At 39.3% G+C, this 22,962-nt stretch overlaps 1 protein-coding gene and 1 pseudogene across 8 annotated transcripts in view; one reads left to right on the top strand and one right to left on the bottom strand.

Annotated features, from left to right (window-relative positions):
* The first annotated feature begins 3,545 nt into the window (after nucleotides 1-3,545).
* Nucleotides 3,546-22,962, top strand: part of ABCA5 (ATP binding cassette subfamily A member 5) — an 84,326-nt gene continuing 64,909 nt past the window's right edge. For 5 of the 8 annotated variants that reach the window (XR_004054871.1, XR_004054872.1, XM_030922559.1 and 2 more), the window contains exons 1-4: nucleotides 3,546-3,673; nucleotides 16,753-16,869; nucleotides 17,840-18,044; nucleotides 21,828-21,989. Coding sequence is in view for 5 of the 8 variants with exons in the window: in XM_030922559.1 (XP_030778419.1) it covers nucleotides 16,768-16,869; nucleotides 17,840-18,044; nucleotides 21,828-21,989 (469 nt within the window). In the remaining 3 variants the exon portion in view is untranslated. Of the gene's footprint in view, nucleotides 3,674-9,861; nucleotides 9,913-16,752; nucleotides 16,870-17,839; nucleotides 18,045-21,827; nucleotides 21,990-22,962 lie in introns of those variants that run through there. The other 3 variants (XM_030922562.1, XM_030922560.1, XM_030922558.1) reach the window with 2 other exon arrangements.
* Nucleotides 12,218-12,449, bottom strand: LOC115894728 (annotated as a pseudogene).

Genomic DNA, 22,962 nt, shown 5'->3' with positions numbered 1-22,962 from the left:
AGGGTAGCAAGTCTTATTCTCTTACTCTACATTAAATTCTGTCAAAATTCTGGTTCACCGTTAATTTTGCACAGCTAGGCAACTTGTTAAATCTCAATCTACAACTCCCATGATTGATGTATTCCCATCTGATTTATTTGTCTAAGAAACGTATTAATGAGATTTGGGGATTAGGGTTGCCACCATGGCAACCCATCAGTATGGCTTGTTCTCTTTCCTAGATACGGAAGCTCAGAAAGGAACATCTTCCCTGAAGCTGCTTACTTAGTACTGGGACCTGGTAACTATGGAAATTTAGATTGAGATCATATGGCTACATTGTTTACAAGGTACAAATGGTTTGATAAATAACCTGTTCAAACAGACAGTAAAATATGTCAGGGTCCATACATCAATTTGTAGCAATTTTTTTATTAATAGGTCTTATTTAGTTTCCCTCTGTTAAATTATTCTTACAACTGCATTACATTTGTATTAGTCTGTTCTCACACAGCTATAAGGACATACCCAAGACTAGGTAATTTATAAAGAAAAGAGGTTTAATTGACTCACAGTTTCACTCGGTGACGGAAGCCTCAGGAAACTTACAATCATGGTGGAAGGCACCTCTTCACAGGGCAGCAGGAGAGAGAATGAGTGCTGAGTGAAGGGGGAAGCCCCTTATAAAACCATCAGATGCTGTGAGAACTCACCCACTATCATGAGAACAGCATGGGGAAAACTGTCCCCAGGGTTAAATTGTCTCCACCTGGTCACCTTTGACATGTGGGAAATATTACAATTCAAGGTGAGATTTGGTTGGGGACACAGAGCCAAACAATATCACCATCATAATTTTGTCATTCACCCTATAAGGGGAATTTGATATCTTCCCTTTTATGAGTAGGTAGACTTTGTTGAGTGGGTGGTGACATTTTGTGGGAGAAATGAAAATATTTGTATATTCTTGCTTATTACATGTGTTTTCTCATTGGTAGCATTAATAATATTTACTGTATACTATGATGCATAGGACTTGGAAATTTAAATTGGTATAAGAAGAAGCCTTCGGCTGGGTGCTGTGGCTCAGGCCCGTAATCCCAGTACTTTTGGAGGCCAAGGACAGAGAATCACTTGAGCCCAGGAACTTGATACCAGCCTGGGCAACATGGCAAAACCCTGTCTCTATAACAAAACACAAAAACTAGTCTGTGTGGTGGCATGCACCTGTAGTTCCGGCTACTTAGGAGGCAGAGGTGGAAGGATCGCTTGGGCCTGGGAGGTAGACATTGCCATGAGCTGCGATCACAGCGCTGCACTCCAGGCTGGGTGACAGAGCAAATAAAAAAAAGAAAAAAAAGAAAAAAGAAAAAGAAAAGAAAAAGAAAAAGACAAGAAAAAGCTCTTAACCTCAGACTATTTACAATTTAATTGAAGAGATGGTACATAAACAAAATTATGTGAACAAGATGGTAGTGTATATGCAGTTGGGAGGAGAGCGAGATCATTTTGTCCAGGGTGACGAGATTTTTGGAGAATTGGGTTTTGGTCATGTCGTTTTGAAGCAAGAGTAAAAGCATAAGCAGACAGAATGAATGACAGAGAACATTACAAGGATAAGAAATGTAAGAAAGAAATGCCTAGAATAGTTGTAGAAATGAGTAGACTTCTGAAGTTAAGGCAGGTTAAGGGTATTAGTGAGAAGTGCTGGGGTGAAAGTATGGTTCAGTAACATTTTAACCAAGTTTATCTTTGACGTATATTTCTTTACTTGGCCCCAAATCCTAGGCCATTGAGAATTTGTAACTAAAACGTTCTAGATGTTTCAAAAAGGGACAGAATATATCATGAATAGTTTTCATTATATGGCTTCTTTAGTTTCCTAGTGTAGTTTCTTGAACATTCTTATCTCCCTTTCTCCCACCCCCCACTGCTAGACCTTTTAATCCAGGGGTCCCCATTCCCCAGGCCAGGGACTGCTGCTGGCATCTGTGGCCTGTGAGAAACCAAGCGGCACAGCAGGAGGTGAGTGGAGGGCAAGTGAGTGAAGCTTTTAGCTGTATTTACAGGCGCCCCCCATGGCTGGTATTAGGGCCGGAATTCCGTCTCCTGTCAGATCAGCAGTGGCATTAGATTGTCATAGGAGTGAGAACCCTATTGTGAACTGCACGTGAGGGATCTAGGTTGTGTGCCCCTTGGGAGAATCTAATGCCTGATGATCTGTCACTGTCTCCCATCAGCCCCAGATGAGACTGCCTAGTTGCAAGAAAACAAGCTCACAGCTCCCACTGATTCTACATTACGGTGAGTTGTATAATTATTTCATTATATATTACAAGGTAGTAACAGTAGCAATAAAGTGCACAGTAAATATAATGTGCTTGAATCATCCCAAAACCCTCCTCCCTCCCCTGGAAAAAATTGTCTTCCATGAAACTGGTCCCTGGTGCCAAAAAGGTTGGGGACCGCTGTTTTAATCATCAAGGATTCTGACGAACCTCTTTGAATTTTCTATTTAATTCATATTCCATAAATAACACTTGATTCCTTGTCCCCCCCCCCCCCCGCCAAGAATTCAGAAAGCAGAATGTATGTTGGGAAGATCTGGTTTAAATTCGAGAAGCAGAGAAAACAAAGACAAGTAAAAAAAAAAAAAAACTTGATGTACACAGGATTGACAGAATAAAAAAAAAGTCTTTCTGCAAGGGAATGTGACTATACAGAAATCTGGAGAGGAAAATACGTAATGTCAGTGTTAATAACTTTTGATTCCATTTAGGTCACTTTGAGTAACGACACTCAAAACACTAGATTATATTTTTAGCAAAGTAAGTGCAGTATCCAGTCTCTCACAGATGCCATGTGTCTCAGGCCATTTGGAAAATTCAGCATCTGCCGCATTCCCAGACTTTGATGAGGACACTCCGCGAACTAGAAGCACCCTCAATGTGAGGACGTCCCAGGTCGGGGTGTGAGGGCGAATGAGGAGGCTGGGGAGGGGAGGCAAGAGTTAGGGAAACGGGACCACAGAACTCCAGATGCTCTGGCGGGAGGAAGAGGGGCTGCGGAGGACTCAAAACGCGCTCAGAGAGGCCCATCCAAATGCCAGGAGACAAATCGCAGGGATGCTTAAGAGAAGACGTGACTGGGCGAGGCAGATGAGGAGAGGACAGTGGGCCAAGGTCACCCGCTAAGAGGCGGCAGGTTTACCACTGAGACCCCAGCCCATGGTTTTTGCCCGCGCCTCTAGAAAGAGCGTGGCGAAATCCCGGAGATCCCAGGCGTGGAAGGCCCTGGGGAACAGCCACGAGGCCCGACTCTTGTGGCTCAGGGTCTCTCGGCAGCCGCGCGCCACCGCTCGCCACCGCTCGCCCCACCCTCAGGCGCGCTCCTCTTCCGGGCGCGATGCTTGCCTGCGTGCGCCGGGACGCGCAGGACCGAGCGTCTGAGACGCGCCCTTACGAGCAGCGGCGTTTTCTAGGAGCCCCGCCCTCAGGTGCGCTCTGCAGGAGGCGGGGCGCGACTTCCGCGCCGCGAGCTTCCCTTGCTGGCCGGCGCGCTGCCTGCTCTGCCTGCGCCAGGAGCGCGCGGGTGCGCGCGGCCGCGCCCTCTCACAGATGCCAGCTCGGTCACCCGCACTGAGTCAACAGACTGAGCGCGTCCAGGCCTGACAGCGCTGCGGATCGGCCCTGAGGTGAGGAGGGCGTCGCGGGCGTCGGCGCTTGAAGCAAGCCTGGGACAGCCGTCCCCTGGGGAGTTGTGGGGTCGAGGAGGGGCTGGCCAGCGAGGGGCGGCGGAGAGGGAAGGGGAGTTCGGCGTCTGAGGTGTGAGGTGAAGCGGGCTCGGAAGCGGGCAGAGGCGGCGAGCTGAGGGAAACAGACCTCTCTCGGCTCCCGGGAAGCGCGGGTTGCCAACCTCGGGGATGCGGTGGGAGCGCCCAGGATTCGGACGTGAGGGGTCGGGGCCCTGGGGCAGGGGCTCCGCGAGGCTCACCCGGGACCGGATCCGGCCGTGGGACATCGGGACACTGCCTTTGCTGGACGCTGTCGTTCCACCCTCGGCGGCGTCAGGGAGAGAAGGAAAACAAATATTGGTGTAAATTTCCTTCTGAACAGCTGGGTAATGAGCGCTTGCTCTTCCCTGAGAGGTTACGCGCGGATCGTTACCTTGTGTGTTAAAAGGAGTTTCAGTGAGAAGAAAATGCGCAGATCTCATGACACAGTTTGGGAGGGAAGTTCCCTGATCCTAAAACACAAATAGGAGCTCCAGGCATGGAAATAGGAGCTCCAGGCATGGAAATTGGATCGGAAAGCTGGGCAGGCTGGAGCTATTAAACTGCAGGAGGGTTTTCCCTGGGCTCCTTAGGCTTTGATTTACGTTTTAGATAAATAAGTCCGAAAATAATGAAGATAATGACCACGTTTACTTTCTACGAGGGCGTTCTGAAGGAATCTAAGGGAAGAAAAGTATTTGCTGGACTACAGCTTTGAGTCAGGCTCGGTGTTAGCTCTTTTAATTCTGACAGCATCCCTGTAGGGTTGGAGGGGGCTACTCCAGTTGGGCAGATGTGGAGAATGGGCCTCAAAGAGGTTAAGCCACTTATTAAGGTCTCAACTAGTAAAGGATGGAGTTGGGATGCCAGACTCCAATTCTGGTGCTTTATCCACTATATTTTGTGTTTGCCTGAAAAGCAATATTGTATGTGTTTTAGGGAAGACTCCATAGGAGGGAACATTATTAGGGCAGTTAGGACTTTGTGGGTATTTGTGTTAAAATCAAACTAAAGAGGCGTTAATCTTTGAATATGCCCTGTTTGAGTGTATTTCCTTTCAAACAGATTTAGTGTAAGGAAATCTTACATTCACTATAAGAGCAAATTTATTAGTACATTCCATGTCTATTGCATGTCTTTTGTTTTTAAAGAGACAGGGTCTTGGGCTGGAGTGCCGTGGTGCGATCAAAGTTCACTGCAGCCCTGAACGTCTGGGCTCAAGGGATCCTGCTGAATAACTGGGGCTATAGGCGTGTGTCATGCGCCAAGCTAATTTTTTATTTGTTTTTCAGAGATGAAGTCTTGCTGTATTGCCCGGGCTGGTTTGTTGCATGTCTTTTACATTCCAGATACTATATTATGTGCCAAGAGTACTGATATGAATACAATTTATAATCTCTGTCCTTGAGTTTAGTTGAGAGGGTGATTGTATAAAAGAATTTTATGATATTTCTTATTAAGTCATGACTTTCCTGGTATGTAAATTAGTTAGATTAAAAATAGTTTTAAGGGCAAGCTTTTAGGAACCTATTATGTATAAGAAAATTTATTGGATGACTTGTCCTTTGTGTACCATTGCACTGGTATTTTCTCCTTTAGCAAGAAACACTGTCATAAAATTTAGGTTAAATTATATTGACAACTAGCATTTTTTTTTTTTTTTTTTTTTTTGAGACAGGGTCTCATTCTGTCACCCAGGATGAAGTGCAGTGGCAGGATCTTGGCTCACTGCAGCCTCGACCTCCCAGGCTCAACTGATCCTCCCATCTCAGCCTCCTGAGTAGCTGGGACCGCGGTTATGTGCCCCTACACCTGGCTATTTTTTTTTTTTTTTTTCGTGGAGACAGTGTTTCTCTATGTTGCCCAGGTAGATCTTGAACTCTTGGGCTCAGGCCATCCTCCTACTGGGATTGCCACGTGAGCCACTGCACCTGACTGCATTTTGTTTTATTATTGCACCACCTTTCAGTAAATTTTAAAGTGATAGAGCAGATGAGAGCATTTATAATTTATCCCTTTTTAAGTTAAAAGGCATATTTTATAGTGCTTTTATTTTATTGATTGAGAAGCAAATGATGTAGCTAGGCAGGCGTTTATTTCTTGTGCCAGATATGTTCCTAATTTCTCATTCCAAAAAAAATCTTAGTTTTTTTTTTTTTTTTTGATGTTTAATTAATTAATTAATTTATTTATTTAATTATACTTTAAGTTCTAGGGTACATGTGCATAACGTGCAGGTTTGTTACATATGTATACTTGTGCCATGTTGATGGGCTGCACCCATCAACTCGTCAGCACCCATCAATTCATCATTTATATCAGGTATAACTCCCCACTGCAATCCCTCCCTCCTCCCCCCTCCCCATGATAGGCCCCAGTGTGTGATGTTCCCCTTCCTGAGTCCAAGTGATCTCATTGTTCAGTTCCCACCTATGAGTGAGAACATGCGGTGTTTGGTTTTCTCTTCTTGTGAGAGTTTGCTAAGAATGATGGTTTCCAGCTGCATCCATGTCCCTACAAAGGACGCAAACTCATCCTTTAGCTAATACCAGATGGCATTTAAGTTCTTGTGGCTCAGAGTTGTAATGAAATCAGTCTTCCAGTTTAAGCTGAAACGGCACATTGTTGAAATGTATAATATTACTTTGTGGTGGATTTTGGAAATCTCTTTTAATTGCTTTAATTTTCTCAGTAAAGTAGGATTCAAGGTCATAATCTGAGGGTATTCCTACAGATGGAAGCTTTGGCGATTTGGGGACTGAGAGAGTGATGGACTAGTTAAATATGTGATTGCTAGGAAATTAAACATGACTCGTAGGTGTGAAAACTACAGTAGAGGAAAGATACGAGTGCACAAATTAGGGTGTCTAATTTTGGATATCAGAAACTTCATAATCCATTCTCAATGCCTGCCTTTACCGTGTTATCTAGAACATACATTTGCATCCCTTGCTCCCATTCACTTTGCCTTATGCCTGTGCCATATGGCAGGTATCCCCGTTCTTCACAAAAGTCAAGCCCTTTTGTTTGGAAGTCTAGCTTTACCCTTCTTTTATTTCTGCCTAGAAATTCCATTCCACTCCTTTCCAAGCTCTTTCTCTCTTATCACATTACATTAAATTTTATCTCTCTGCAATGTTAGTGACAGTGTCTAACTTTATTTTTTTTTGCCTCGTAATGTTGGATGCATAAATCCTTCGGTAAATGTTAAGTGAATATGCCACTTTTCTCGCTTCCCCCCTTCTTCCTTTCTGCAGGAGTTGGCCAACTCTTTTTGTAAAGTGCCACATAGTAAATATTTTAGGTTTGCAGACAGTATGGTCTCTGTCTCAGTAACTTTACAGTTGTAGCACAAAAGCAGTCATAGATAATACATAAATGAATGAGCATGGCTGTATTCCAATAACACTGTATTTATAGACATTGAAATTTGAATTTCACATAATTTTTGCATGTCACAAGATATTATTCTTTTTTTTTCAACCATTTAAAAATGTAGAAACAGTGTTCCTCCTGGGCTGTGCTGAATAGACTGAGGATTGGATTTAGCCCCCACCTCTTTCATCATAGTTTGCACATCCTTGATCTTTAAGGACTCTTAGGAAGCCTTAATAAAGGAATCTGTGGTAAGATGATACTGGTTATGATATTTCCATTGGTGGTAGAGAAACAAAGATAAATAAGACAGTGTTGTTTTTTTCATCGAGGATCTCATGGTCAAGTTCAAGATGAAAATATGTACATAGATAATGGTGACAGGGTATAGTTACTGCAGTTACAGTTATATTTACTGGGTATAGAGGTAAAACACAGGAGTGATAATCAGCTCCATGTCAATTTAATAATGACATTTAGGCAATGTGATTAAAAATTGAGCTTAGTTGAGCATAAAATTTGAGGATGGTCACACAGGAGGACACAGACTCCTAAAGGATGGGGTAAATGCTCCAAAGTGGAGAGGTTTGAGTGTCCTTTATATAGGCAAGGCCTGAGGCTGCCTAACAGGGTTACCTCATTTTTCATACAAGGTTAGTGCATAGTTAGAGCAATTCAATTAGTTATAGGCAGTGTTTCTGTTTTGGGGAAGGGTGTATTTAACATTTCACATTAAGGATGCAATGGTCAAAGGGTCTTTTATCACAGTCAAGGGGTCTTTTATCGCTGGCACCATCTTGTCTGAGCTAGGAACAAGAAAATAAGGAAGGAATTTCATATATAACAAAAAGTCAGTAATTAAGAGGTCAAGCTTCATGACCCAGTCTCCAAAGTCAACCTTCCTCAGTGCCAAACAACGTTTAGAACCCCCAAGTAGACAGACTATCCATTTTCTGTTACATCTGCTTAGGTGGATGTGAAGTAACCTCTAACAGTCATTTGTTGGAGGTAGGGAATGTATTTTCAGCTGGCCTTGCTGGAAATCTTTTAAGGATACTAAGAAGGTGACTGATCACGTTTCTTATCAGGATGGCTCTAAACATCAGGATGACTCAACTTATTTATTTTATAGGGTATAATCTTAATTCATTTCTCACAGAAATAAACATGGATATGTTTTTAAATGATGTCTCTATGAAAATAATTTTAAAATTTTAAAGTTATTTTACCTGCTAAATAATAAAGGGATTGTTTATTCCACAGATATTTAGTACCTCCTCTGCTGTGCAGTGAGTTGTTTTACTAACTAAAAATATTTGGAGATAATGGTATCATTAGATAAGTGGTGGATTTTGCGGGGGAGGCGGGGGAAGAGAGAGTCTCTTCCAAGGAAAGCACTGCTTTTAACAAAGGCAGTAAGTATAATAGTAGGACTACCTTAAAATTTTAAGTAATTTTAAAAAATATAGCTTTCAAATTTCTTATTTTAATTAAACTCATGCATCCTAAATAATTTTTGTCTAACAGTTATTTCTAAAGGTTATGTACATTTTTATTACTTATAGTGATGTGAAATATGTTCCATAGGACTTGGAATGTAGTAACGCAGTACTTTTTTTTTTTTTTTTTTTGAGACGGAGTCTCGCTCTGTTGCCAGGCTGGAGTGTAGTGGCATGATGTCTTTCGCCTTCTGGGTTTGAGCAATTCTTCTGCCTCAGCCTCCTGAGTAGCTGGCATTACAGGTGCCCGGCACCCCACCCAGCTAAATTTTGTATTTTTAGTAGAGACAGGGTTTCACCATGTTGGCCAGGATGGTCTTGATCTCCTGACCTCGTGATCCTCCCGCCTTAGCCTCCCAAAGTGCTGGGATTACAGGCCTGAGCCACCATGCCTGGCCATAGTAACCAGTACTTTTAAGATAAATTAAGAAGTGAATTTTTGATATTGAAATTTGGATTTTGCAACTCCTGGTCTTTAAGTCAATTAATACATTAGAAAAGGAAGATGGGCTTTAGTGGGCTTTCAATTTTCTTGCAATTTATTGGATTTAGTATAAATTATTTTATATAGGAAATTATTTATCTAGGAAAGTTAAATTTGATTAAATCTTTAGAAATGTTAGGTGTTTAAAACTCACCTAATTATTATTTAAAGCCCTACAACAAACTTAGCACATTTCTCAGGTATGCTGTGGAACTATGGAAAAAAACTTTTTTTTTTTTTTTTTTAATTTTGAACCCTTATTTCTCTTTGTGCTATTGTTCTTTAACAGCTAAGCACTGGCTTTGTTAAAGAGTTTTTAAAGTATTTCATTGGTACGATTTTGAGTTGGAATCATATAAATTCTGCTTTGGTCTTGTGTTAACTCAGCCACTAGTGAATGCACTCCTAGATATTGTCTGTAGGATTGTTCCCGTTTAGAGGCAATTAAACTTGAACAGTTAAACTTGAGGCAGGCCAAGCATCTTTTTACTGCCTTTTTCTTTTATTCTTCCAAAACCGTCACATAAAGCTATAAAATTTTGGAATTTTAGTATAGAAAGAGGAAATGTATAGCTCCATGCTAAATATGGGGTTTCTTGTATCCCAAGAAAAGGCACCTGATAAGTCATACCCTTCATAGGGTCCCCTTTTTGGTCATGCCTCATTTGTAACTTTGCAGCCCTGTTTTCAGATATATGCTTCTGTGAGGAACATCACTTTCATGTCACCTCTGCTGTGTGGATCTCCACCTTTCTTTCTGGAAACCTCATTCTTTCATCCACAAGAGTTGCTCCCATCTCAAGGTATTAACCCTTTATTTTTGGGTGTTTGTCACTATAGAAGAGTACTGCCTTCCCACATGCTTCCTTCATCCCAGTTTTCCTACCCTAACTCCCTATTAGGCTAGTCAGTATTGTCCTTTGGGATTCCAGACCCTGCAAAACAGTGGAGGATGGGGTAAAGAGAGGGGCCTTTGTGATTACCATATCAGTGAGAGTTGTAGTCACCCCTTTTTTTATTCTATCTTGTTTCTCTTTCTTCTCCCCAAAGGACAGATATTAATTCTCAGAGACATTGTGGTCTCGACACCTGAAAAGGAAGCCAAATATTTTCCCCAGCATCTCATCATTTGCAAAGAATTTATAGGGTCGAGTTAGTGTTTACATTATTATGCAGACCAGTCCTTGCTATTTATTCCCCATATCCCTTTTCAAATGGGGCCTGCTTAGACACTGTGGACTTAGGGGTTGGAAGATGCAGCAGGCAAAGAGGAGGGTGAATAGGTACATTGTTGGGTCAGTTTACAAAGACCTGACTATAGCTTTGACGTTTCTGTTTTAGATCAACAATAAAGTTTAAAGGTTTATGCAGAATTAATGTGAAGAATGTTTCATTCTTTTCAATCAAACAGCTAAACCATGTATTTCATACTGTGAAGAAAACCAGCAATCAAATGGGTTTGGAAGGTTTTTGTTTGTTTGTTTCAATAACTTGAATTGAAGCTCAAGATTATTGAAATTTAATATTTTCATATGATTAGACTAAAGCTTTTGAGTATAAGAAAAATCAGATTGTTGAGGTCAGTCATAATACTGAGTCATTGGTATAACTCGGTGACAGAGTTTATATTTTCATCATTTTTTCTCTTTGTCATTTTACAATTCATTCTGTAGGATTTCTTTGACTCGGTCTTCAATTTAGCTCACTAATTTGTCTTTAAATGAAGTTCATCCCTTCTTTTAGTGCTTTTTTATTTCTATCAGTTTATTTAATTTCTAAGTTCTGTAATTGCTTTTTTCTTAATTGTCTTGCCCTTGTTCCAAGAATATGATATTCTCTATTACTCTTTTAAGGATGTTAGTTATACTTTTATACACAGTCGTGATCAATGTGTATAATTAGTTGCCATATACAAGGCACCATTTTCAGCTTTACATGTATTAATTCTTTTAGTCATTTTAACAACCCAAAGAGGTAGGTACTGTTATTGCTGTATTTTACAGATAATAAAACTTAGGCACAAAAACGTTAAATAACTTGCCCAAGGTCTCAAAGTTAGTATGTAGCAGAGGCAGAATTCATGTTTAGTTGGTTTGGCCTCAGAGGTCGTACTCTTAACCTATACTACTTTGTGCATTATTAGTTCTTGTGTTTGTTAATTTTGGTGCCTTTGTAATATTGGTTAAGATGATTTTTGCAAGAAATAAAATCTGATACTAGTTAGCTTAAGTGAAAATGAAAATATATTGGGAAGATAATAGAGCATTTCACATACTCCAAGGAAGAAAAATCAAGTTTTGAGCACAGTAGGTGTGGTACATTAGAAGAAAGCTTTGAGTAAGAATGTATAAACTTTCTTTCTTAAATGTTGCCATTCATGTAATTCAGTTTCCTTGACTTCCATCCAGTCTGTGGGTCTCTTAGTTAATTCTGCCAAGAGAAATTTTAACTGACACAGCTCAAGAGTACTAGTAGTGTTGGTGGTGGTGGTGATGATGGTTTGTGTGTGTTAGGATGGTGTTTGGGGAGTTGGTTTAGTTTTGCTTTAAAAAGTTCTGATGAGAGGTGGAGTGGGTGGGCAGGTTCTTTAGACAAGGCCCTGAGAGACTCAACTTTGAGTTCAGGAAGCAGTTGTCAAAAAAGGAAAAATGTTGTGTATCCATCTACTGTATGAGTCTGTTATATAAAAATGAAGAGTTAAGCATCCAGCATTCAAATTGGATTAATAATTTAGTAGCATTCATGAAATCAATGTGTTTTGGCAAGTAACTTGAGAATGTTCATGCTGCATTAGGTTAGTATTTCTATGTTTGTATTGTAGCAAATAATTTTTGAATGAGTACAGTTTCCTTCCTTCCTTCCTTCCTTCCTTCCTTCCTTCCTTCCTTCCTTCCTTCCTTCCTTCCTTCCTTCCTTCCTCCCTTCCTATTATCAATTCTTTACCAAATGTGATATAAGTTGAGACTGTTAGAAGAAATTATTGACTATTGCAGAAGTTGATTTAACAAAGAGTCTAATATGAAAATGTACATGACCTAATTTTTACATCATAGTAAAACAGGCCCTTTGGAGAGGGGGACATGGGTTTTTCTGATGAACAGCCATTATTTATATTCGTACCAAGGCTTCTAACATGATGATGCTATTACCTCACATTACCACCATTCCAGTGTTGTTCTGTTGCCCACTAGTTGCCATTTCCACACATTCATCTATCACAAGATTCATAAAGGGATCAGATTCCTGCAATATTCCTTGGACATGTCTGCCACCACTTAATTTTCAGTGATAACTTCTTGCCCATACATTTTTTCAATTCGGGAGGGTAAGCTTTGCTCATGGTGTCTACTCCACAGGTTACAGATGCCTTGGAACAGAATGCTGGAATAATTTATTCTAATATATCTTCTATTCTTGATTGCTTTTGTTCTGCTGTTTTTAATTTACTCATTTAATATTTTTACAGTATGTCTAATTGTTTAATGACTTTTTTTTTACTATTTAAGTAATACACAGAAAAAAAGCATGAAGAAAATAAACGTTGTCTTTAATTTCATTGCTAATTTAAAAGTTCTTTCTAGTCTTCCTTCTGTGCATATAAAGAAGATGCTCATTTAAGCCAAACTTTAATTATATATATTTACTGGAAAAGACAAACTGCCTCTTAAAAATTGTGGGCCAGGCACGGTGGCTCACACCTGTAATCCCAGCACTTTGGGAGGCCAAGGCGGGTGGATCACCTGAGGTCAGGAGTTTGAGACCAGCGTGACCAACATGGTGAAACCCTGTCTCTACTAAAAATACAAAAATTTGCTGAGCATGGTGGCACACGCCTATAATCCCAGTTACTCGGGAGGCTGAGGTAGGAGAATTGCTTGAACCCAGGAGGTGGAGGTTGCAGTGAGCCGAGACCATGTCACTGCACTCCAGCCTGGACAAAAGGGTCAGACTCCATCTCAAAAAAAGAAAAAAAAAAAAAACCTGTGAGTTTTCTTTATCTAGGTGTAGACAGTCCGCCAGCTTGGAACAGATGGTCCTTGTTTTGGAGGAGAGTTATATCAGTGGCCTCACTGGGTAGGTTTATTTAAAACAAGGCACAACAATTTCTCTGGAAGGTTTAACAGGATTTTTGTTGTTGTTGTTATTTCCCCCAAGCTGCCTTCTCAGTAATTCTTAGTATGCAGAGATCCTAGGTTACTGGGTCGAGTGTATTTGAATAGGCGCCGTGGACATTGCAGTTGAGGCTCTGACCACTTCTATTTTGAGTTCAGCTGGAATGAAACTTCTTTGAAGAATCGAGATAGCTCCAGCAGAGGTACACAAGCAGAAAGGATTTCAAGGATCTTCAAAGGGTAAAAGTATCCTGGAGGAGGGATGCTGGACCTGTGATAGTTACAATGATTTAGATCATTCAGTTTTACTTTTTAAAGTAATTTATTAAGGTAAAATTTATTTCCAAAGTAAAACTCCTTACCTTGTAAGCAGTTTCTCCTCATTCTTTACTCTCCCTGGCCTCTGACAATCACCGGTGGGCATTCTGTCCCTACATTTATCTTTTCTGGAAGTTTCATATAAATGGAATCATATAATATTTGAACTTTTTAGTCTTTCACTCGACATAACGTTTTGTACACTGATTTAAATTGTAGCATATAGCAGTACTTCATTCCTTTTTTTTTTTTTTTTTTTGAGACGGAGTCTTGCTCTGATGCCCAGGCTGGAATGCAGTGGTGCGATCTCAGCTACTGCAACCTCTGCCTCCCAGGTTTAAGCAGTTCTGCCTCAGCCTCCTGTAACTGGGGTTACAGGAACGTGCCACCATGCCCAGCTGATTTTTGTATTTTTTTTTTTAGTAGAGACGGGGTTTTGCCATGTTGGCCAAGCTAGTCTCAAACTCCTGACCTCAAGTGATCCACCACCTTGGCTTCCCAAAGTGCTAGGATTACAGGCGTGAGCCACTGCACCTGGCTACTTCATTCCTTTTTATGGCTGAATAATATGTGTATGTATATGCCACAATTTGTTCATTTATCTGTTGATAAGTATTTGGGCTGTTTCACCTTTCTGCTATTCTGAATAGCACTACTGTGAACGTGTGTGAACATGTGCTCAATTGAGTCCTTATGTTCATTTCTTTTTGGTGTATACCTAGGAGTGGAATTGTGAGGTCATATGGTAATTCTGTGTTTAACTTTTTGAGGAACTGCCAAACTGTTTTTCTCAGCATCTGAACCATTTGCTTTCCCACCAGCAATGTATTCCAGTTTCTCCATAGTTTCTCATGAGAACTCTGCTCTCATTCAAATTATTATTCTCCGTAGGTAACACATCATTGTTCTCTGACTGCTTTCAAAATTTTTTATCATCTTAATTTTCAGCAGTCTAATTATAGTGTGTATGGGCATGTATTTTCTTTATGTTTTCTGGACCTCACCAACCTTCTTGAAACTTATGTGTTTATATCCCTTGCTAAATTGGAAGTTTCCAGCCATTAAGTCTTTAAATTTTTTTTTTTTTTTTTAGCATTCTCCTCTTCTTTTATAAATCAGATAATATGAAAGTTAGACTTTTTGTTATTGTCCCATAGTTTTCTTTTTTCTTTGAGACAGGGTCTCGCTTTGTCACCCAGACTGGGGTGCAGTGGAACAATCTCGGCTCACTGCAGCCTCCTCCTACTGGGTTCAAGAGATTCTCTTGCCTCCCCAGTAGCTGGGATTACAGGTGCCCACCACCACACCTGGCTAACTTTTGTATTTTTAGTAGAGAGGGATTTCACCATGTTGGCCAGGCTGGTCTTGAACTCCTGACTTCAGGTGATCTGCCTGCCTTGGCCTCCCAAAGTGTTGGGATTATGGGTGTAAGCCAGCGTGCCCAGCCTGACTCACAGTTTTCTGAAGCACTGCTAATTTTTTAAATACCTTTTTTCTCTCTGTTGTTCAGATTGGATAATGCCTATTGATAATCTTCAAGTTTACTCTTTTTCTGTTGTGTCATTCTGCTTTTGAGCCACTCCATGAGTTTTGTTATTGTGTTTTTCTGTTCTAAAGTTTCCATTTGTATTTATTTATTATTATGGTTTTGTGTTCTAAAGTTTCCATTTGGTTCTGCTTGATGTCTTGTTTCTTTGCTAAGATTTTCTATTTTTCATTGCTTTCAAGAGTACTTCCGATTGTTTGCTGAAACTCTTTAATAGCTGCTTTAAAAGTTTTATCAGATAATTTCAAAGTCTGTGTTATTTCAGCATTGGTATCTTTGATTTTATTTTCTTAGTAGAGTTGCTATTTTTTTTTTTGAGACGGAGTCTTTCTCTGTCGCCCAGGCTGGCATGAAGTGGCACAATCTTGGCTCACTGCAAACTCCGCCTCCCGGGTTCAAGCAATTCTCCTGCCTCAGCCTCCTGAGTAGCTGGGATTCTAGGTGCATGCCACCACACCCAGCTAATTTTTATATTTTTAATAGAGATGGAGTTTCACTATGTTGGTCAGGCTGGTCTCGAACTCCTGACTTCTTGATCCACCCACCTCAGCCTCCCAAAGTGCTGGGATTACGGGCATGAGGCACCGCGCCTGGCCAGCTATTTTCTACTTGCTTCATTTGCCATGTAATTTTGGATTGTATGAGACTTTGAGTTTTGTGTTAATACCTATGTGAAATGTTGATATTTTCTCTTAACAGGCTGTCAACCAGGTTAGGTTCAGGTCATAAGTTTCTACTCACATTCTTTGAACTGTAGTTGTCATTTTAGTTTATTTTTCAAAAGCTTTTGCAGTACCTTTTTGGTCTGTCTTATGTGTGCCTTGCAGTGAACAGTCTGGATTTGGACAGTGGTCTGTCTGTTAGTTCAGTTTCTCAAGTCTTTATCACACTAATAGGATTGGATTTATGTATGTCCAGCTTGAGAGTTATTACAGGAATTAAAAAAACTTTTTAGGGTGCTTTCCTGAGCGCTCTTTCTATTTATTCCCCCTTCTACTTTTTGCTTCCCTGTGGCTGCTCTTTCCATCCTCCAGCCAGAGAGCTAGTGTTTATTTTCTCCATTGTGTTACATGCTTGTGCAACTGCAACCACCATATCCAGGGCCCAATGGTAGGAGGTAGAGAAGAAAAGCAAAAGGGATTGGCCTCATCCTCTTACAACCAAAGCTCCATTGAATAGAGAGAAAGGTTTTCCTGCCTCAGAGCGTTGGCTGCGGTAGGCTTTCGTTACTGTAGTCTGGCCCTGTTACCATGGAATTGCTTGTGTGTGGGGATACAGGAGAATTCAGAAAAGAAAAAAAGATTTGCTATTTCTTCATTCTCCCAGAGCATTAAGACTTCCTTTGCCCATTCCTCAATTCAAAATTAAGTCTTCTTCTGGAGCTGCCTCTGTGGGCAGTTCAGGAGATACCAAAGGAGAAAAAGTACCACTGTTGATATGGTGGTATTTCAAATTCTGGTCTCCCCTATTTCACATGCCTTGTTTACTTTTCAGAGTCCACAGATTGCTGCTCCATGCATTCTGTCCAGTTTCCTGGGAGAGACAGCTTGGAGTATGCTTAATCCATCTTACCTGGGACTGAAACATCTGCTTGTTTTGCCATTAAAAATTACATGCAGTTTACTGCGTGGCTCCAGGTTTGTTTGTTTGTTTTTCCTCTTTAATAGGTTTATTCAGAAAACATGTCCACTGCAATTAGGGAGGTGGGAGTTTGGAGACAGACCAGAACACTCCTACTGAAGAATTACTTAATTAAATGCAGAACCAAAAAGAGTAGTGTTCAGGTAAGTTAAATAACTCTTTCTTGCAGTTTATTTTGCTTGATATGTTCTATCTTGAAGCGATGATTTATTTTGCTAAATATATTTTTATTATAATTTTATTTTCTTTGCTTGTAAAGTAAAAGCTTGCCATGTTAGCCACAGAAAAATAACTGAATTACCTAATGCTTTCTAAATGTTAAAACTTTTAATAAAAATTTCTACATTTAGTTAATTTCTAACATCTGTGCTTCATTTTGAGCTTTTAGGCATGTGTTTCCTGAGTTTCATGAACAACCTCGTATTTTTTGGAGTCTAGATTGAGTTGCCCATAAGTATTAATATTATGACACAGATTTGTACCCACAGCGTACATTACTTTTGATAAAGGTAAAAGAAAGGAAGAACTTTGGCTAACCAGCTAGTAATAATTTCAAAGGATGAAAATATATTATTCATCTTCTCCTGAAACTGGTAAAATAATGAAACAGCAAGATGATATAATAGCTCATTTCTCCTAAAACTGACTACAGAATTTAATTAAGTATGGTTTTGATAGTGTACATTTAGGTATAATTAAAGTATGGTTTCTAATTCAGAATTGAATGAGGGCATTTTTATGGTGAATCCATAGAGGGATGTTTGGTAAATTGCTTTAGATAAAATTATATGAGTAAATTTATTGTGTTTTATGTCAATAATCTAAGATGTTTAAATATTATCTTTTATGTTACCTTAATTTATTATGTGACTTGAATTTTAAAATATTTCGGAAAAACTAAATGCAAAGGAAAAAATCATATTAAATGCATGTTGGGTTTGATGAGGTGTTCAACACAATAATTCTTTTGGGATAGAATTGCTTTTACTTTTTATTCATAAGAAAGGACAACCAAATTTCTTGTTTTTTCTTAGTATTATATTATCTGCAAATAAATCTTGATTTTTGCTGCTGTTGTTATACTTTGTAATCACTTTGTTTCTTTTATTGTAGGAAATTCTTTTTCCACTATTTTTTTTATTTTGGTTAATATTAATTAGCATGATGCATCCAAATAAGAAATATGAAGAAGTGCCTAATATAGAACTTAATCCTATGGACAAACTTACTCTTTCTAATCTAATTCTTGGATATACTCCAGTGACTAATATTACAAGCAGCATCATGCAAAAAGTATCTACTGATCATCTACCTGATGGTATTGTGAGCTTATATATATTCTATTTATAATATTAAGCCTGTTCAATATTTATCAACTTGCTTTATTGAATAAATAGCAGTCTTAACACTTAGAGATGTGTTGCTCCACCAAAGTATAGTTTTATAAAAATACTAAAGTTATTTAATTCTGTTGCCTTATTTTTCTTGTGAAAAATTATATTCTTAGTGGTAGGAAGCATGTTTTATGTACTTTTATATTTAATTCTTAGACCATTTATAAAATAGTTTACTTGTTTAAGATACAAGCTTTGATGGGCTATTTCATTTTGATTCTGACTTTCATATAATTATGAAGCTAGCAATGTTTAGCTGAATGTGGTGGCATTTGCCTGTAGTCCCAGCTACTCAAGAGGTTGAGGTGGGGGGAATCCCGTAAGCCCAGAAGTTTGGGGCTGCAGTGAACTATGATCAATGCCACTTCATTCCAGCACTCCTTACTCTGGGCAACAGAATGGGACCCCCATCTCTAAAAATAAAAATTTAAAAAAGAAGCTAGAAATATGTGATAAAGATTGTAAAGCAGTCACCTTTTCAGCTTGTTTATGGAAGTATGTGGTGTAAACTGAAGAAGTACCTAACTTTGGAGACTACAACTATGACTATGGTGAAGTACCTAATTCTGTTTTATTTATTTATATATATAGTTTTTGTAGAGATGAGATGTTGCTGTGTTGCCCAGGTTGGTCTCAACTCCTGGGCTCAAACGATCTTCCTCCCTTGGCCTCCACCTAAAGTGCCACCTAAGTCTTTTTCCTCAATGTGCACTTCTCACAAAGAAATGAACTAGAAAATAGTGTAAGCAGTGAAGTTCCAGTGAACTTAAAGTGGCTGTGAGAGAACCTAAAGCAAAAACTGGAAAAAGTGACCGATATTCTTATACTATTAATGGTTAAACAATGAAGTGCTGAATTGTAGAACATAGCAGATTAGCATGTTATTTTTTGCTATATGGGATAGTTGTAATTAGCTTATATATCATCACATTATTGGATAGTACATCATTGAATGGAAAGTGTTAATTATACAGCCAGAAGCCAAGTAACCTATTCCATTGGTTTCTTTCTTTGGTTATTTCTATTTAATATTTTGATCAAATACACTTCTTATTGTTATATTATATGTTAGTGTATCACATTAGGCACAAGTGGTATAGATTACCATGAGAATTTAGTGTATAAGCTCAAAAAGCTGATTAAAATTGTGGAAATGAAATTCATTGATAATTCTGACTAGGAGGAAAGAACATAAACCAAAGAAATAAGAGGCCGGGCGTGGTGACCCACACCTGTAATCCTAGCACTTTAGGAGGCCAAGGTAAGCGGATCACCTGAGGTCAGGAGTTCAAGACCAGACTGGCCAACATGGTGAAACCCCGTCTCTACTAAAAACACAAAAAAATTAGCCAGGCGTGGTGGTGGGTGCCTGTAGTCCCAGCTACTTGGGAGGTTGAGGCAGGAGAATTGCTTGAACCCGGGAGATGGAGGTTGGTTGCAGTGAGCTGAGATTGTGCCACTGCACTCGAGCGTGGCGACAGAGCAACCAACACTCTATCTCAAAAAAAAAAAAAAAGAAAAAGAAAAAAAAAATAAGTCAGTGTATATTAACTTAGATGCCAAAATAGTGTATACACATACACACATTTTTTCGACTTCTGTCTTTTTAACAACAGAACTATCTGAAAATGGGTTATGCATACATACATAGCATGACTGGTAGGATGTTGAACTAACACCCTGTGTATTTATGTAAATCCTGGAATTCCCTGTCCCTCTTAAAAGGCCTGGAAAATCTATTAATTAGCATTTAAGTAATACTTTACAAAGCATTTTTTTTCTTCTTTTTCTTCTTTTTTTTTGAGATAGGATCTCACTGTCAAGCTGGTGTGCAGTGCCATGATCTCAGCTCACTGCAGCCTCTGCCTCCTGGGCTCAAATGATACTCCTGCTTCAGCCTTCTGAGTAGCTGGGACTACAGGTGCACACCACCACGCCTGGATAATTTTTGTATTTTTTGTAGAGACAGGGTTTCGCCATGCTACCCAGGCTGGTCTCGTACTCCTGGACTCAAGCAATCTACCTGCCTCCACCTTCCAAAGTACTAGCATTATAGGTGTGAAGCACCACATCCAGCCTACAAAGCATTTTGATGTTTGTTACTTCACTTGTTCTTCACAACAACCCAGTGTCATCAGCTAGGCATTGTAGATGAGGACACTAAAGTCTGAGGGTTTAAATCGCCTATCTGTGCTCACACAGTTAATAAATGAAGAAGTTAAGTACTAATTCTATGTTCTTTCCATTTCACCACATATTTGAAGCTTCTGTAGTGAAAATTAGTTGCTTGTAAACAAAACTTACAAGAAAATATTTAAAAATTAGTCTTATCTGATGAGAAAGAATGATTACAGTATTTCTTCCACTTATCTCCTAAGAAAGGAACAAGCAATATTGGATTTGAATGACAATTTTTATTTAAGGAGGAGTTGTTTCATAGTTACTAAAATGCCTATTTGGTTTCTGAGGATTGTGGAATTTTCTTTATAAGAAATATTTAAAAATAAACGATTCATATATTTACTAAAAAGTTATTTTTGTACAGGTGTGGTGGCTCATGCCTTTAATCCCAGCTAGTCAGGAGGCTGAGGTGGGAGGATCACTTGAGTCCAGGAGTTCAAAACCAGCTTGGGCAACATAGTGACACCTCATTTCTACAAAAATTAAAAACAAAAAATTAGCCAGGCATGGTGATGAGTGTCTATAGACCCAGCTCTACTCCAGAGGCTGAGGTGGGAGGATCTCTTGACCCCTGAAGTTGGAGTGCAAGATCCCATGCACTACAGCCTGGACAACAGAACAAGGCCCTGTCTCTAAAAAAACATAAAATAAAATAACAAAGTTATTTTTTAGTTTTACTTCAAGATAGATAAATGCACTGCATTACTAATAATTTTTATAATTTCATTGCTGCCTGAAATTAGTATAATTCATTAAGGTTTTGAGAAACAGCAATTTCTTTCAGAAATATGAGTTCTGCATATTGTTTTATACTATATTTTGCATGTTTATAACATAAGTATAACACTGACACATTTCTGTAATCAAATGACAGCTGAGTAGTGTCTGCATCTTTGTACCATTTTATTATTTATTATTGTTTTGTTGGAAGAATTGTCTTTTTTTCTTTTGTATTTGTAGTAGAGACGGGGTTTCACCATCTTGGCTGGGCTAGTCTCGACCTCCTGACCTTGTGATCCACCTGCCTTGGCCTCTCAAAGTGCTGGGATTACAGGTGTGAGCCACCGCACCCAGCCCCGATGTCTTTTTTTCTTTTTTTTTTTTTGAGACATGGTCTCACTCTGTTGCCTAAACTGGAGTGCAGTTGCTCAATTATGGCTCACTATGCAGCCTTGACCTCCCATCTCAAATGATCCTGCCACCTCCGCCTCCCAAGTAGCGCTGGAAGTACAGGCACACATCACTACACCTGGCTAATTTTTTTATTTTTTGGAGAGATAGAAGCTCACAATGTTGCCCAGGTTGGATTTCAACTTCTGAGCTGAAGCAGTCCTCCCGTCTTGGTCTCCCAAAATGTTGGGATTACAGGTTGAGCCACTGTGCCTGGCCTGTCTTCATTTTTTAAGAAGCAAACATAGCAAAAGTGTTTATAAAATATTCCATTCATCAAAATAATTGTAAACTTGATCTACTGTATTATGGTATTTTAATTTGTGAGCTAACTATATTGTTATGATATCTTACAGTTATAATTACTGAAGAATATACAAATGAAAAAGAAATGTTAACATCCAGTCTTTCTAAGCACAGCAACTTTGTAGGTGTGGTTTTCAAAGACTCCATGTCCTATGAACTTCGTTTTTTTCCTGATATGATTCCAGTATCTTCTATTTATATGGATTCAAGAGGTAGATAGCCCTATATAATCATTGAAGATCAATTAAATTCATATCTTTGCTGCTTGCAGTTCATAGTCGAAATTTGATATAGTTCAATATTGGCATTTTCAACTATTCTTACTTGTTCCAATAGGAAAACTGAGAAGTATAGCATAAAAATATTTATTTATAAATACCTATCTACTTCTACACATAAAATTTTTACTTGGACTCGGGAAGGGGAACATCACACATCGGGTCCTATCATGGGGAGGGGGGAGGGGGGAGGGATTGCATTGGGAGTTATACCTGATGTAAATGACGAATTGATGGGTGCTGACGAGTTGATGGGTGCAGCACACCAACATGGCACAAGTGTACATATGTGACAAACCTGCACGTTATGCACATGTACCCTAGAACTTCAAGTATAATAAAAAAAGTATATATATTTTTATATAATATCCATTTTTATTTAATACACTTATATATATTAAAAACAATAGCATAAAGCAAAACTGCATTTTGGGTTATATGACTTTCTAAATCTCTAGGTTTTTCATGTAATTGTTTTTACTTATGTAAAAATATTTTAAGGCCGGGCGCGGTGGCTCAAGCCTGTAATCCCAGCACTTTGGGAGGCCGAGACGGGCGGATCACGAGGTCAGGAGATTGAGACCATCCTGGCTAACCCGGTGAAACCCCGTCTCTACTAAAAAATACAAAAAACTAGCCGGGCGAGGTGGCGGGCGCCTGTAGTCCCAGCTATTCGGGAGGCTGAGGCAGGAGAATGGCGTAAACCCGGGAGGCGGAGCTTGCAGTGAGCCGAGATCTGGCCACTGCACTCCAGCCTGGGTGACAGAGCAAGACTCCGTCTCAAAAAAAAAAAAAAAAAAAAAAAATTTAAAAATCTTTGTTATGTACAAATCTTTAAAATCTTAAGGTCTTCTACTAGTGAACTTTATTAGTTTTATATTTGAAACATGGGAAACAACCTTTGGTT

Source organism: Rhinopithecus roxellana, chromosome 19, assembly GCF_007565055.1.
Source record: "Rhinopithecus roxellana isolate Shanxi Qingling chromosome 19, ASM756505v1, whole genome shotgun sequence".
NCBI classification, from domain to species: Eukaryota; Metazoa; Chordata; class Mammalia; order Primates; family Cercopithecidae; genus Rhinopithecus; species Rhinopithecus roxellana.
Note: the sequence above shows the minus strand (reverse complement) of the source record. Positions and strands in the feature narration are given on the sequence as shown.